At 37.1% G+C, this 15,335-nt stretch overlaps 1 protein-coding gene across 2 annotated transcripts in view; it reads left to right on the plus strand.

The window, feature by feature from the left end:
- The window catches only part of atp13a3 (ATPase 13A3), a 162,060-nt gene extending 153,165 nt beyond the window's left edge, over positions 1-8,895 (plus strand). The window contains exons 32-33 of one of the 2 annotated variants that reach the window (XM_072572531.1): positions 1,674-1,757; positions 3,509-8,895. In XM_072572531.1, coding sequence (XP_072428632.1) covers positions 1,674-1,757; positions 3,509-3,721 — 297 coding nt within the window. In that variant the 3' untranslated portion in view covers positions 3,722-8,895. The remainder of the gene's footprint in view (positions 1-1,673; positions 1,758-3,508) is intronic. The other variant, XM_072572532.1, reaches the window with a different exon arrangement.
- The last annotated feature ends 6,440 nt before the right edge of the window (positions 8,896-15,335 follow it).

Below are 15,335 nucleotides of genomic sequence, written 5' to 3' on the forward strand. Positions count from 1 at the left end.
CTTGATATCACATTCACTAATGCCTTTGTGATTTCAGTAATTGTTTTTGGTTGCAGTATTTTTGAACATTATAATTAGACATTGTCATATCAACAGTTGAAAATCATTTTTGTTTTTTTTCTCAATATTTATTAACCATAAATTGATATGTACACTTTGGGCCATATTTTAGCAGAGTCAGGAAACTCCAGAATCTTTCAGAAGTGCAAGCGGAACCCAGAAGTGGATATGCCACCCTAATTTATAACACATCTCATTTTTTTATTTCTGTAGGGTAAAGGGGATGAGACATGATTCACATTGGAGGAAATCCCAAAGTTCTATGTACTTACTATGATCTGAAGTTTTTAAATGATCCACTCTTTAAACTTCAGAAAAGCAAGCTGGAGCAGTAAATAATTTCTGTTGCACTGCTTTGATTGACAGTGTAAGTTAGTTAGGTAAAAACAATGACTGCAGATGCTGGAAACCAGAGTTTAGATTAAAGTGGTGATGGAAAAGCACAGCAGTTCAGGCAGCATCCGAGAGCAGTAAAATTGACATTTCGGGCAAAAGCCATTCATCGGGAATACAGGCAGAGAGCCTGAAGGGTAGAGAGATAAGTGAGAGGAGGGTGGGGGTGGGGAGAAAGTGGAGCCCCCACCCTTCAGGTGTCTAATCTAGACATCGTAAATTGGTTTCCAGTCATGTAATTTAGTTGGAGTTCTAAGGGCTATTGTTATGCAATTATGAATGATTGGCTGAGTTTCAAACAAACCTATTTATATCAGCAAGCAGTTCTGTTTACAATTTGGTTAAGAATGTAAAGAGCCTGTAAAAGGATTAGATACCATTATTGGACCTGAAAAGAAGTTTGGCTTTATTAGAGATTAACCATTCGAGATTTAAAAGTTCTGAATGGGTTTTATGAGTAGGATTTTCTTTTCCTGACGTCAAGTAAGTAGAAGTGAGAGCTGTAGTAGATAGTTACGTTTTTTTTTATTTTGGAATTCTTCAGCACCTAAGGGGCAATATTTTCACGCAGAGGGTGGTATGTGTATAGAGTCAGCTGCCCAGAGGAAGTGGTGGAGGCTGGTACAATTACAACACTGAAAATGGCACCTGGATGGGTATATGAAGAGGAAAGCCTTAGAGGGATATGGGCCAAGTGCTGGCAAATGAGATTAGATTGGTTTTGGATATCTGGTCAGCAAGGACGAGTTGATGAAATGAAGGATCTGTTTCCATGCTGTACATCTCTATGACTCCTGAGGTTTGCCCATGTGGATACTGTATTGGAATTTATTGAAATGTGATGGAGGCTTGCATTGGCCTGAGTATGGCTTGGAAGGTATGTTGGTAAATTTAGTGGATGAGGCACCGTATGGACATGTAAGAGACAGTATGATCTTAGAAGGCTTAACAGTTGGTACAAAACCCAAAAGAACCTTTTGTGAGCCTTCTAAACAACCTCCTTCAGCACACACACAACCTCTGATGTGCTCTGCATCCTGACTTGAGCTACCTGCCTTGGTAGCTAAATTCTGGCCCTCAAACCCTTAGAAATCACTGCCAGCACTTGCTTAATGATTTACACTGTTGCTATTAATTGAATGTTACACATTGATCATTTGCATGCTGAAATTAATTTTTACTTAGTCTTAATTCTTCCCACCTCCTGCAATATGTCACAGACTATTCTACTTGACCTGGTCCTGTGGAAACTTGTGTTCAAGAGACAGGGACTCGAACCTAATCACTTCACAGCTTATGAACAGGTTGGACTTTACATTCTCCTGTTGTTTTCCTGTAATTCAGTACATAACTCCATATTACTTATCCTTCAAAGAAAAAGCATGATTTTTTTTTGTCTGCTTTTTACCCTCTCTTGTTATTTGTTGTTTTAGTTACATTACAGAAGATCCCCTCGTCTAGCCAGTTTAATCATACTTGAAGGACTTTGTTTTTTTATGAAAAACAAACAAAATGACTAAGCTTCACTTTACAAGTAAAACATTGAGACAGCTGGGATGCACTTCTAATTTATTTCAAAACTGTGTTTGTATTTTGGACTTTTTAAAAATTTCAACATCTCTACTTTTACTGTCAAACATCTCTGATCGATGTTTGACAGTTTCGTGTGTTCAGTTTTACATTGGTAGAATAATTGAAACTTATTTAATTTCTTTGCCACTTTCATTTTGGCAGTTACTGTTCCCTTGTTCATAGGATGTGAGTATTGCTGCCAATTCAGTTATTGTGTGATCATATTTGCAACTATTTTATACAGTCTGTGTGTGCATGTCAGAAAAAAAACTAATTTTGTCATTCAGAATAAACCTATGCTTGAGGTGGTGCAAGTAGTTTTAAAGAAAAATGTATAGGTATTTGAATATAACAAAAATATCCATATATGTTCTGAATAGCCTTGAATTCTTTTGTGTGGAATACCACTGCACATGGATTAATGATGACTGATTCCAGTTGTCTCCATGAGCGTTTTGCCAGGATACCCCCATTTGGAAATAACCAAAGATAGTTTCTTGAGATGCACACCCTAGGAAGAAAATGTGGCACCTAGTTTTATTGACAGACCTGCATGTAAATACCATTGTGGCTAACCCTTCCCGTTCCTTGCAAAATAAATATATACAAAAAGTCGTGTGCTTCATGTGATTAAAACAAAGACCAAAGAACCGCAGGTGCTGGAAATCTGAAAGCAAAACAGAAATTGTGGAGAAACTCAGCTGGTCTGACGGCATCTGTGGAGAGAGAGCAGAGCCAATGTTCTGGATCTACTGGCTCTTCCTCAAAACAATCTTTGCATTCTCTCCCTAAGGGCATTGTGGCTCAATCTACAGCATATGGATTGCAGCGGTTCTAGAAGGTAGCTCACCATTACTACCTTCTCAAGGGCAACTGGGGGCAGGTAATAAATGCTGGCCAGCTAGCAACGCCCATGTCCCATGAATGAATTAAAAAAAAGTGAAGTCCTAACTACTGTAAAATTGAAGAGAATACGAGAAATCAGATCACAAAGTGTCCTTACTTGCAGTATTACATTGTTAGATATTGGAGCAGTAACAATATGAATGGAAAACAACTAGAACCTTTTGCTCTGGTACATTTTGTGTCTTTCAGTCTGAACATAAGAAACACTTTGACCAACAACTTGGCTAACATTCTCTCTCTAATGGTGTACTGTTCTAGGCACAATCCTCATAAAGATCCCAGTTGGATTGAGGACAGTTAAGCCAGATAAACAAACCCCTTATGGATTATTATATTTGTTTCGTAAGGTTGCATAACTCATCCTGGATAAATTTTTGGTAAATAGAGCTGATGATAGAATAAGGCTTTAGAAACTTTGGAATTTGTGGTATGGGCTAATCATGGTTCATGGAGACAATTGAAATGAAAATCAGTACAAGCCTTAGATTGCTACCATGAAGTAAATACAACTTCTTTTTTTTTAATGTTTTAATTAAATAAACATCTTAATATTACCATTTTATTTTGCATCTTAAAGGAGATCCTTGATCGGAAAGGCAAGAGATGCTTATCGTTTGTCTTCTGCTCCAATAAACGAAGACCAAAGGCCAAATATATGCATGTAGCCCAGGAATTATTGCTGGATCCTGATTGGCCTCCAAAGCCCAGAACAACCACAGAAGCAATAACAAAATTCCACGAGAACAACGCATGCCAAATAATTACTGTAGATGAACAAAATGTACTTTGATTTCAATCAACAACACAATATTTTGACATCATAGTCTGATATAACAATAATGAGAAAGGGCAAAATGATTAGCCAAGATTATGTGAACTATATTTGAAGCATTTGTAATTTAGCAATTAATTCTACCTGTTGGGGTATTGAGGGACTTCGAGGTTTTGCAGAAGCATGTTTTCAAAAATAAATTTGAGGTGGAGATGAAGCAATTTTAATACATTTTTAAAAATAAGCTTAAAGTAATATTGTTTTCAAAAAAAAATTGGATGAATATTTTATGTAACAATTCGTCAATTTTCATAACATTAATGAAAATAATTCTGTTGTGTTCAAGCCAAAAAGTAATATATATTTGAGTACATTTTTAATAATAATTGTAGCAAGCAAGCAAGGTTGTACAGTTGTTTGAAGGAAGGAAAAGCTTCTTGTGTGTACTGAACTGCATGTATACAGCTCAGCCGACCATTGTAAAAATCAAATAAGAAAAAGCAATTACGTTATTAGGAACTAAAACCTATTATATTGGACATCAGATTTCTTTCTCCTTTACAAAAAAGATACACTTTATGAAAACTAATTGTAGCAGAAAGCCAAATTTTTTTATTGGCTTTCCTTACTGAATCCAAACTAAAATCAACAGTATTGTATTGGAGTTTTACGATTATATAGATTTAAACATTTGCTGCAATAATGTCAATCATGTAGTGTAGTATAGATGCTTACTTGCAAGGAGTCCACAGCATTTAATGCATGAATTTTAATGGCTTGTAAGTTAAGTAAGGGACACATAATTTCTCAATAGGTGCTCCTGTGAGTGAAATTCTTGTGCAAAGAGCAAATGAGTAAGTACTTTTCCTACTTCCTCAGAATGGTTTATTGGACTTATATTCCTGCTATCAGGGAGATGCATCCAAACAATGCTTGGAAAATTTATGCAAATGTTTTTAATAGGAATGTTTAGTGCAGAAATTTTTTTTTAGAAGAGGTTACCAGCATTGAAAGAATATAACTTGCAGAAATTGTGTTAGTCAAGCCATATTTTATCTGGGAAAGAGCATTAGGAGGGTACCTAATAGAGTACAGGTAGTTCTCCTGTAATGCCGTAGTTGCATTACGGCGAATTGTCTCTTAATAGAAAATCACTAATTATAAATAATGGGGACTATGGGAAAAGTTGGGTTGGGGGCAGATCAGCAAAAAATATCATTCGTGATCATTCACAAATCACCCAAACGTCTAACACAAAGTATAGCACAGCCTGAATGAAGGTAGAAATCATGTTTATCAATGAAACAAAAGTAAATTAAACACAGTACATTTAAAAAAAATATTGTTAGTGCAGGGACAGATGGGCATCATGATGTGTAAGGTAGACTCATTTACTCCTGTTAAGCTAGCTATATCACATTATTGTCTCCTTCCATGCAAAACACTTTAGAATATCTAGCTTCTCTTCCAGTGTTATAGCCTTCCTTTAGCATTCACCACCTGCAATTTTATCACCACACCACTTCTTGCTAACATTCTTGTCACTATGCCTCTTCATTTTTTCAAAAAAAGGGATAATTCAAGAGTAGAGTACCTTTCACAGGAAGCTGCTCAATGTATCTCTCTTAGAAAGCTGCTCCCTGTACAGTACCTCTTTCAGAAAGCTGCTCTGCTGGCAGCTGACACTGGCACATGCGCAGAACAGCACAAAGACTGGCGCTGACATCGGTGCATTCGCAGAGACTTTGGCACGGACATTGGTGTGTGCGCAGAGTGAAGCGCTGGAAACAATCAAAACTGGGATCATGCTTTTGCAAACCGAGATGAGCGTTCTTAAAACTCCTGTTCATTAATTCCTCAGCAATGTTATAAGCATACAGTGCTGCTGGAACACATGTTATCTAAGAATAACCTATTTATAGTAAATTATACAATTAAAATTCTGAAAGACTGATGCAGTCAAAATGAAAAACATTTATGGTGAGTCCTGAACAAGGAGGCATAAATAAATGTTAGTTATTTATTGACAAATTAAATATAGAATTTAGTAGAAATTCCTTCTCATAATGAATTATGAACATGTGGAACTCACTCTTCCAGTGGGTGGGATGATTATGTCTTTGACCATGCCAGAAAATCTGTTCCCTAACCACAAATTGCACTGCATCCTTCTCTCCACCTATACCAATAGTGCCTTCTTCTATTCAAGCCCTATTCTCTGAAATTACCTCCATAAGCCTCCGAACCTATATTCTTCCTTTATGATCAGGCTTTTGGTCACTTATTCTTACTTTGGTGTGGTGTTAGTTTTTTTTTAGTTATATTTCTCTAAACTACTTTGGGATTTTTTTTTGCATTTGAGGTGTGATATTACTGCAAGTGTTTGAAATAGACATCATTGATGCAGGCTACAAATGGTTGGATTCACTCATGAGGTAGTGGTAATAAAATGATGCAGAGGGAAGAGTAGTAAGAAGCAATTAGAGTGAGAAGAAGTTAATAGGGTAAAAATACCCATCAATTACTCTATTTCCAAATTGTGAAAATCAACTATGTACAAAATAAAATTGTATTGATTATACTTCTTTAAACTCTCAACTCTTTGCAACAGTAAATTTAGAGTTCTTTGACTAATTAGCACTTGTTTCATTTTGCTGCTTATCATGATACAGGATAAATCTGTCAACATGCATTTGCAGTGTAACTTTTAAATTATCCCATCAATTTGGCTTAAAAGATTTGTATATACCAGGTAGATTCAGTGTTTAAGATTGTTGCAACTAGTAGCAATTGAATTAAGGAAGTTTTTTCTGTCCAATTTTCATATATGTAAACATGATAAGAAGTGCAACTAAAGACAATGTAGGAAATGTTAAACAATTTTCACTGAGAATCGATTTCCTATCCTGATATCCTATAAGGATTCTTAACTAAAGTAGCATCTGATTTCAGTTTAGTTCAAGAAATTGAAAATGGCATCTTTCTGATCTGTTCCATATAGGATAAAACTAAATAGATTTCAGGTGGACAACTGTTCATTGCTATCACAGGATCAAGATGATCTATTATTAATAAATTCAGCTTCTCTTCTGTTGGACCAAGTCCAAGACTGGTCACTACTAAAATGAATTTCATCATTAGGAATGATAACATAAATTTATTCAGATTATGGATCAAAAACAAAGCATTCTACAATCTTCTATTTGGTTAATCTCATACACATGCAGTTCAAAATTGTTTTTGGGAATTTATGCAACCTATCCCATTATTAGCCTTTTATTAACTTTTAAAATTTTAAATGATTCATCATATTTATGCTCAAATAGATTCAAGACAGGTGTGTAGTTTTGCCTGTTTTATATATTACTATTATTAGTCATTCATGAATCATCATGAACAAATATAGATTCATACATTAATTCCCACCTCTACCCATCCTGCTATTTACAATTTCTACACTTGTTTTTGTGTGTCAGTTTTCATTTGACCTTATCCGAGGTTTTCAACAGAATACACTGAAAACTTCTTGAAAGAGGCAAGTGCCCTTTTCATTTTTAATAAATTTGCATCTTATATAACTCATTGCTGAGGAATCAATCCTCCATGAGCAAGTCTTTTGTATTTATGTTGCACAATGTCCACTGTTTATCTGTAACTTCATGTTTTGACTTGATACAGTTCATGTTTAAAACAGTGAATGCATTTTAATTTCATAAAAATACATTTTATTATTTGTCTATCAAAGATTTTGATCCAATATAAAATGGAAGTGAGGAAGTCCTATGAAAATAATTATTTTAAGCAAAATAGCTCCTCAGCTACAAATATGTGGACCTTGAATAGAAATTGACCAGGCCTATCTGCGATGCTACCAAGCCTTTGTCATTTTTTGACACATGTTGTGTGTTGTTGCTGTTTGTGTCTTGGAATTGTTCCATTCGCTGTAATAAGAGATTGGCTCAGAGTCAATCCAGAGTGATTTCCCTTCAGAAGAATAAATGTAAGCCTGCTAATCTGGTACACTCCCAAGGTTGTAGGTTCTACCAAAACTGTAGGTTCTGCTGTACCTTCCCTCAATCTGAATACCTTGCTACCTCTCTTGTTTGCCTTGAAGACATTTCTTAGACATATTTCTTAACCAATTTGTTTATCTGTGCTTATATCTTGTGGCTTGGTATAAAATTTTGTTTAATTAAGTTGCAACACTCCACATTCAGTTAGTATTTCTCGAAAGTGAAATTATCTCAGTGCTCTTGAGACAACGTCATATAAGTCAAGCCTTATGTTCTTATCTTCAAAACTAGTTGTCATAAAATGGGATATCTTTACATGAAATATATAATTTAACCTTTTTTAATGTGCTGAGTTACAATAGACAACTATTTACTGTTTCGTTTCTGTTTCTTGATCAGTTCTATGCTGCACAACATCTTTAAAAAATAGAGTAAGCAGTTAGTTAAACAGTAGCATGTTTATTTTTTAAGTTCAGTGATTTCAAGATTTTTAGCAGAAACCCAACTTTGCATGCGTATCAGTTTCATCCTGATGAAATCTGTCATGTTCAATAATTTGCTTATTTTATGTTAAAATCTTGGAATGCTGTATTTTTTGATATATATATTTGAATAAGAGCATTACCTACTATGCGCTAATTTGGCAATTAACCATTGAAACTACTTTGTTTATTTGGGTGATAATGGGAGCCAATAATACACTGATGTAGGAATCATTTTACAAAGAACAAAATGTCATTTCAATTTTGAGTAAAAATATGTTTTGTAATTTGATTTTTTTAAACCTTATTCCTCAGGGAAATTTTTATTTTACAATATGTCAGTTGTAGGACTGTTGTTTTTGTTTAAAAATCTAATTATTTTAATGCTTTCAAATTCATACTGTGCTGAAAATTCTAAAATACAAACTATGCCTGAAAATATTTAACTAAATAAGACATTCTAGCTTCCCAAATGTGCTATCTTAAAATGAACATTTTAACTTTTTGCAACATTTTGTATATAAGATGACATTTTCTATCTGTAATTTATTCTATTTATTTTGATTTGCATAGATCTTAATTGTGATGTATATGTTTGGTAGTAGATTTCCTTTATGTAAATTCTTAACATCCATTCAGTTTCATTGTAGTGTGCTCTTACGTCATGTCACACTATTCTGATCATGACCCAAATCATCTTATGGTTTATTACAAAAGAATAAACATTTTACAAATCTGTGACCATAGCTTTAGATTATTTTTTATTTCAGTGTGGAGGAGGAAATGTATTTAAACTCTGACAAAGACAATGCATTCATCTTAATTTTGTAGAAGTGTTTTAACAGCAACAGACTATATTCGTGATAGAAGGAAAACTCTTTAACTTTGGTCACTTCTGTCCCAAAGTTATACTCCATTATGGGTATAGATATTGTTGCCTTGCCCATCTGTATCATATTTGCACACCATTGTCAAACTCTTCAATTCTCCATGCAAGAAACTCTCTGTCCTTAAATTTTGCCAAAACAAAGCTTCATCATTAACTTATCCATAAGCTAAATAATCTATTCCACAATTGTATTGAGAAATGGATTTTGGAATGTGTTGAGTATTTCCTTTATTCTTGGCAGTCACCTCTCTGATGCTGCCATTGACAAAATGATTCCGCACTGGATTAGCTGTGTTAGCTCAACCTTTTACAAACTCCAGCAGTAATTGTTTGACAGCAAAGATCACCACAGGGGTGGCACAGTGGTTAGCACTGATGCCTCACAGCAGCATGGTGCCAGGTTCAATTCCAGCCTTGGGCAACTGTCTGTGTGGAGTTTGCACATTCTCCCTGTTTCTGTGTGGGTTTCCACACTTCAGGTAATCTAAAATAAAGTTAACAGAAGTCCTAATGTATAACACAGTTGACATTATCATGTTTTTATACTTAATGAAACTTGGACTGTATTTCAGTGATACAATTTTTATAGTTGTCTGATGTATCAGTAATATCTGTGCAGCATCCTCTGGATTCAGTGTCAAACAACACTGACCTTGAAGCTAGCTCCACATGTGTTCAGAAAAAACTCATTCGCCATCAACTTGGATGGACCAGACACTTTTGATAGCCAAAAAGCATCTCACCTGCCAGATCCTGTTTCCACTGTTCCAGAGAGGACAAACAGAATGCTTCAGGAGTATTCTGAAGTTATCCTTGAAGTATAGTAATGTACACATTAATCACTTGTCCAAGCTTTCTGCCAATCATTCAAAATGGCAATAACTTGCCCACCTCCTGGGAAATGCTGCTCCATGCATGCAAAGATTTGAGATTCAAGAATCGACTATTCAATTATATTAAGCTCCATGGCAGAAAACTGAGGACCTGGCTATAATAAAACAATGGTTATTGGATAGAATTATCAGTCCCACAAGCAAATGTGGATTAACTAATTAAAGACAGCAAGCACAGATTTCTTTACGTATAACTATCCAATGCTGGAATGTTTTGAAGAGGTAATGTTTGCTTGGATAAAAGACAGAAAAACATCTTGAAATACTAATAGGTGTAGTTAGAAATAAATTTATAAATTATTTGATTAATTCATATAAATGTCACTGACAATCCAAATTGATGTCCTTGGAAAAGTGATGGTGAAACAATTTCTTGAACTAGACCTATTTGTTTTTCTAGATGAGTTTGTGTCTTTTATCCTATTTATTTATTTAACATAATATCTATAATTCCTTCAATTTCCCATTATAATTTTGCATCTTTAGTGGTCCTTTTACTAATCTCTCTTCTATACACCTAGAGAGCATTTTTTTATCTGTTTTGTGTATCTATCTTGTTTACTCTTATTCTATCTTCACTTTGTCAATTTCTTGGTCATTTTGATGTATGTTGATATCTTCTTTATTTGCCACTCAGGAAGGAGTTTCTGCTTTAGATCCTGGTCAAGGCAATGATTCCTCACAGAAGTGCAGCCAATTGTCTAAGTTCATGTCCATGGTGCTACAGGTGTCTCAGTTGCACAAGAGGATGAAGAAGCATGGAATAGTATTAGTGATCGCAGAGGCCTGGTTAGCAAAGCAGACAGTTTCTATCACTGTAGATGTGACTCCAGAATCAAGGCAAAAAATGTCAGAGCAGTGGAGGATATTGTACTGGAGGTGCGTGAATAGCCAGAGATTGTGGTTCACATTGCTACTAATGACTTAGGTAAGAAGGAGATCACGTCCTAAAAGACATTTCCGGAGGCTAGGGAGTAAATTGAAAGTTAGACCTTGAGGGTAGTAACTACAGGATTGCCCCCTTTACCACACACTCTGAGAACCTCATCTACACCCCCTCCAGTGCAAGTATATCCTTTCTCTAGTAAGGAGACCAAAACTTTTACACAATACTCAAGATGTGGCATCACCGGCACCATATACAGCTGTAGCATAACCTCCCTGTTTTTAAACTCCATCTCTGTAGCAATGAAGGACAATATTCCATTTGGCTTCTTAATTGCCTGCTGCAAATCAACTTGTTGCGATTCATGCACAAGGATACCCAGTTCCCTCTGCACAACCGCATGCTGCATTTTTTTCACCATTTAAATAATAGTCGATTTTGCTGTTATTCTTCCAAAATCTCAAGGTCTCACATTTACCAAATTTGTACTCCATCTGTCAGAACTTTGTCCACTTACTTAACCTATCTATCATAGTGGATATCCCTTAAGGATGATAGTTTTTGTTCTGTAATCTATTCATGGGCTCTCAAGTGGCTTATGAGTCCCATCTTGGTTTTGAAAGTTCTTCCGCGTTCTGGACAACTCGTTCCAGATAGCAGATCGGGTTTTGGTGGTTGCTGCCTCGCTTTCCATTTTCTTCTCTTCTTTGAGTTCTTCACATCTGTTGGCTACGAAAGTTGCTGTTCCTTTTCAGATGATGGTTTGCCAGAGATTCCTGTCCTTGGCCTTGGTATCCCAATTATTGATGTCGATGTTACATTTCTTCATTTTGACTTTTAAAATGACTTTGAATCTCTTCTGTTGTCTGCCTGTTTTACATTTGCCTTCTTTAAGCTGGGAGTAGATTTGTTTTGGTAGATGTTCATCTTACATCCAAACAATATGACCGCTCCATCTTATTTGGTTCTTGATGATGTAGGCTTCAATGCTTGTTTTTACTGCATTCAGCACGTTGATGTTGGTCCTTCTATCTTCCCAGCTGATATTCAAGATGTTTCGAAGGCATCATTGGTGGAACTTTTCAAGTGCCTTCAGATGTCATCAGTACGTTGCCCAAGTTTCTGATGCATACAAGAGCGTTGGGATCACCACTGCTTTGAAGACTAACGTTTTGGTGCCTGTCCAGATGTTGAAATCATGAAAGACTCTTGTTTGGAGACGTCCAAATGCTGTTCCAATACATTTAAGACAATGTTGGATCTCGTCATTAGGGTCAACATTGGAGGAGACGTGACTTCCAAGATACGGAAAGTAGTCCACGTTTTCCAGGATTGTTCGCCAAGCTGAATTGATGGTTCTGTCCAATTTGTCTCATGTGGTGACAGTTGATAGTCAAGTCTTCTTGGAATTGATGCTAAGTCCAAGTTTTGTGTATGCATGGTTGAAGGCAGTCAGAAACTGTTATAGGTGGTTTTCTGAGAGAGCTGCAACAATTGTCATCTGCATATTGGATCTCAATGAGGGAACTCATAGATGTCTTGTTTTTGGACTTAAGATGGGCAAGATTGAAAAGTCAGCCATCTATTCTGTAGACAATTTTGATTCCTGAGAATAGGCTGTCCTTGATGATTTGGATGATTGACACAATAAAGATGGTGAACAAACTTGGAGCAATCACACATCCCTCTTTTCCTCCTGCTCTGACTTGAAAAGGCTCACAGTTACTGTTGCTGACCATAATTGTGGCAAGCATGCCATCATGGAAGAGTCTCAGGATTCAAATGTACTTTTCAGGGCATCCATAGGTGATCCCTTGATAGTTTGATAAGGTCGGTGAATGCCATATACAAAGGTTGAAGTTGCTCATGACATTTTTCTTGTAGTTATCGCATAGTGAAGATCATGTCGATTGTTCTAAGTGATGATCTACCTTCTCAGCTAAAGGCTTGAGCTGGTTGTTCATGATGTGAGTGAGGTTCTTTTCTGCTGTTGCCAGAAAGGAAATTCCACGATAGTTTCTGCATTCAGATCGATTGCCTTTCCTTTTGTAGATGGTAATGATTGCTGAGTATCTAAAGTCTGGTGGTATGTCTTCATTTATCCAGATCTGGATGAGAAGTTGATGCAGTTGGTAATGAAGCAGGTTACCTCCAATTTTGTTGACCTCGGCTGGTATTCCAGCAAATCCAGCAGCTTTGTTTTTCAGACTTTGATGGCTTCCTGACTACTTCAAGTGTTGGTACTTTGCTTAGGGAGTTGTCAATGAACTGTTTTGGGATGTTTTTGATGACATTCCTGTCAAATGGGATGGTTTGATTTAGAAGATCTTAGGAGTGCTCCCTCCATCTAGAATTGATGTCAGCATTGCTCTTCAGAATGGTTGAACCTTCTTTGCTTTTGAGAGGGGCTTGACCATGAGTGGATGGGCCAAAGATAGCTTCAGTTGTGTTGAAGAAGCCTCAAGTGTCATTGGCGTCTGCTAGTTGTTGAATTTCCTGAGCTTTCTTCCTCCACCATTGGTTTTTCAGGTTTTGGGTGCTCTTCTGGACCTCAGCCATGCATTCCTGATAGTGTTTCCTTTTGGTAGCTGATTAATGGTAATTTTGTAAGGTGATGAAAGCTTTTCTCTTTTCATCAATAGGTTTTTGGAATAGTTTGTCATTATCATCGAACCAATCCTGATGTTTTTCGCCTTGAACCCAATTGTTTCTTTGCAGGAGGTGATGATAGCATTCTTCGATGATTCCAGTATACTTCTACAGATGCTGGGATTTGTTGAGGCTGTTGTTCTTGAAGATTTTATTGAACCTTCTGTACATGGTTGATGTCTGTCTGGGAGGATGTAAATATTGAATTTTTTGATAGTGTTCTGATTTTGCTCTTTTGAGCCAAATCTTCGTTCTCATGGTGGTCGAGATGAGTTGATGGTCTGGCCAGCACTCGTCAGCACCAGTAACAGTCCTTGTTATTAGTACATCTTGTTGGTCTCGAGATCGTACGATAATGTAGTCGATAAGATGCCGGTGTTTGGAGTGTGGATGCTGCCAGGAGACACTCTACCTGTTTTTCTGGTGAAATTGGATGTTTGTAATCACCAGATTGTGTTCAGCACATTTTGTGAGGAGGACTGTTCCATTGGCATTGACCTTGCCAATTCCTTCTTTGCCTGTTATTTCAGTCCAGAGCCTAGGATCTTTCCCAACTCTGGCATTAAAGTCACCCAAGAGAATGATCTTGTTGTTGGGAACAGATGAAAGGATGTCATCAAGTTGGGCGTAGAAGTTCTCCTTTACTTCGTCTTCAACACCCAGAGTTGAAGCGTAGGCCCTGAGTGTAGGCACTTGTGGCATGTTGGTTCTTGACAAGCTGGATTCACAGAGTCATAGATTCCCAGTGGTTGCTCTGTCAGCTTCTGAAGTGGGGTGTTTTGGATGGCAAAACCTACTCCATGGATCCTTGGTTGTTCAGGATCAAGTCCTTTCCAGAAAAAGGTGTATTGACCTTGCTGTTCCTTTAGTTGCCCTTCTCCAGCTTTACGGGTCTTACTCAGAGCAACAATGTCAAAGTTGAATTTTTGGAGATCCTGAGCAATAAAGGAAGTTCTCTCTGGCCGGTCTGAGTTTAGGTTATCCATCAGAGTGCGTATATTCCAGCTTCCAAGTTCCATAGTTTCACATCTCGATGTTTTCTGACCACATAATGGTGATTCTTCTGGACATGGCTTTCCAGACAGGATGGGCTAAAGCAGACTATTTTTAGGGCACCTTTTCTAACCCCTTCCCAGTTCAAAGTGGATCCTAAATAGGACTGCTCATACGTGAATACTGCTACCAAAAAACTTGCCTGCTTCTGTCCAAAAGTTGAACCACTGAATCAAGTATTTACCACTTTTGTGTGGGTTCTTATCTAGGAGCTTCCAGCGATCACATTGCCTGCTCCCGTCACGCTCCCCCAATCACCAAAAGACTTGAAGTAGCCCACAGAGCGAAGACATCTGTCTGTGTATTTGTTTAATGTGTACTTGATGTTGCACTCCAAGAAGCACATGATACTTCGCAAATCAACCAACTGATTCCAATGGCATGGAGACCATAATGATTGGAGCTGATGGATTTGTTGCAGCCTTGAACTGCCTTCACAGCCATTGCGTTCGAAGTAACTTTGCCACTTCCACCTTTTGGGATCTTGATTGGATAGTTCTTTGTCAGGGACTTCATCCCCCACCTTACTGCCATGGTAAAAACAATCACTGCAGATGCTGGAAACCAGAGTCTAGATTAGAATGGTGCTGGAAAAGCACAGCAGTTCAGGCAGTATCCGAGGAGCAATAAAATCGACGTTTCAGGCAAAAGCCCTTCATCAGGAAACTGGTGAAGTCCACATTGATGCCCTGGGGTTGAAAACAGTTTCCTCATTTCCCCTTCCCCCACCTCACCCCAGTTCCAAACTTCCAGCTCAGCACTGTCCC

Source organism: Chiloscyllium punctatum, chromosome 6, assembly GCF_047496795.1.
Source record: "Chiloscyllium punctatum isolate Juve2018m chromosome 6, sChiPun1.3, whole genome shotgun sequence".
In the NCBI taxonomy this organism is placed as follows: Eukaryota; Metazoa; Chordata; class Chondrichthyes; order Orectolobiformes; family Hemiscylliidae; genus Chiloscyllium; species Chiloscyllium punctatum.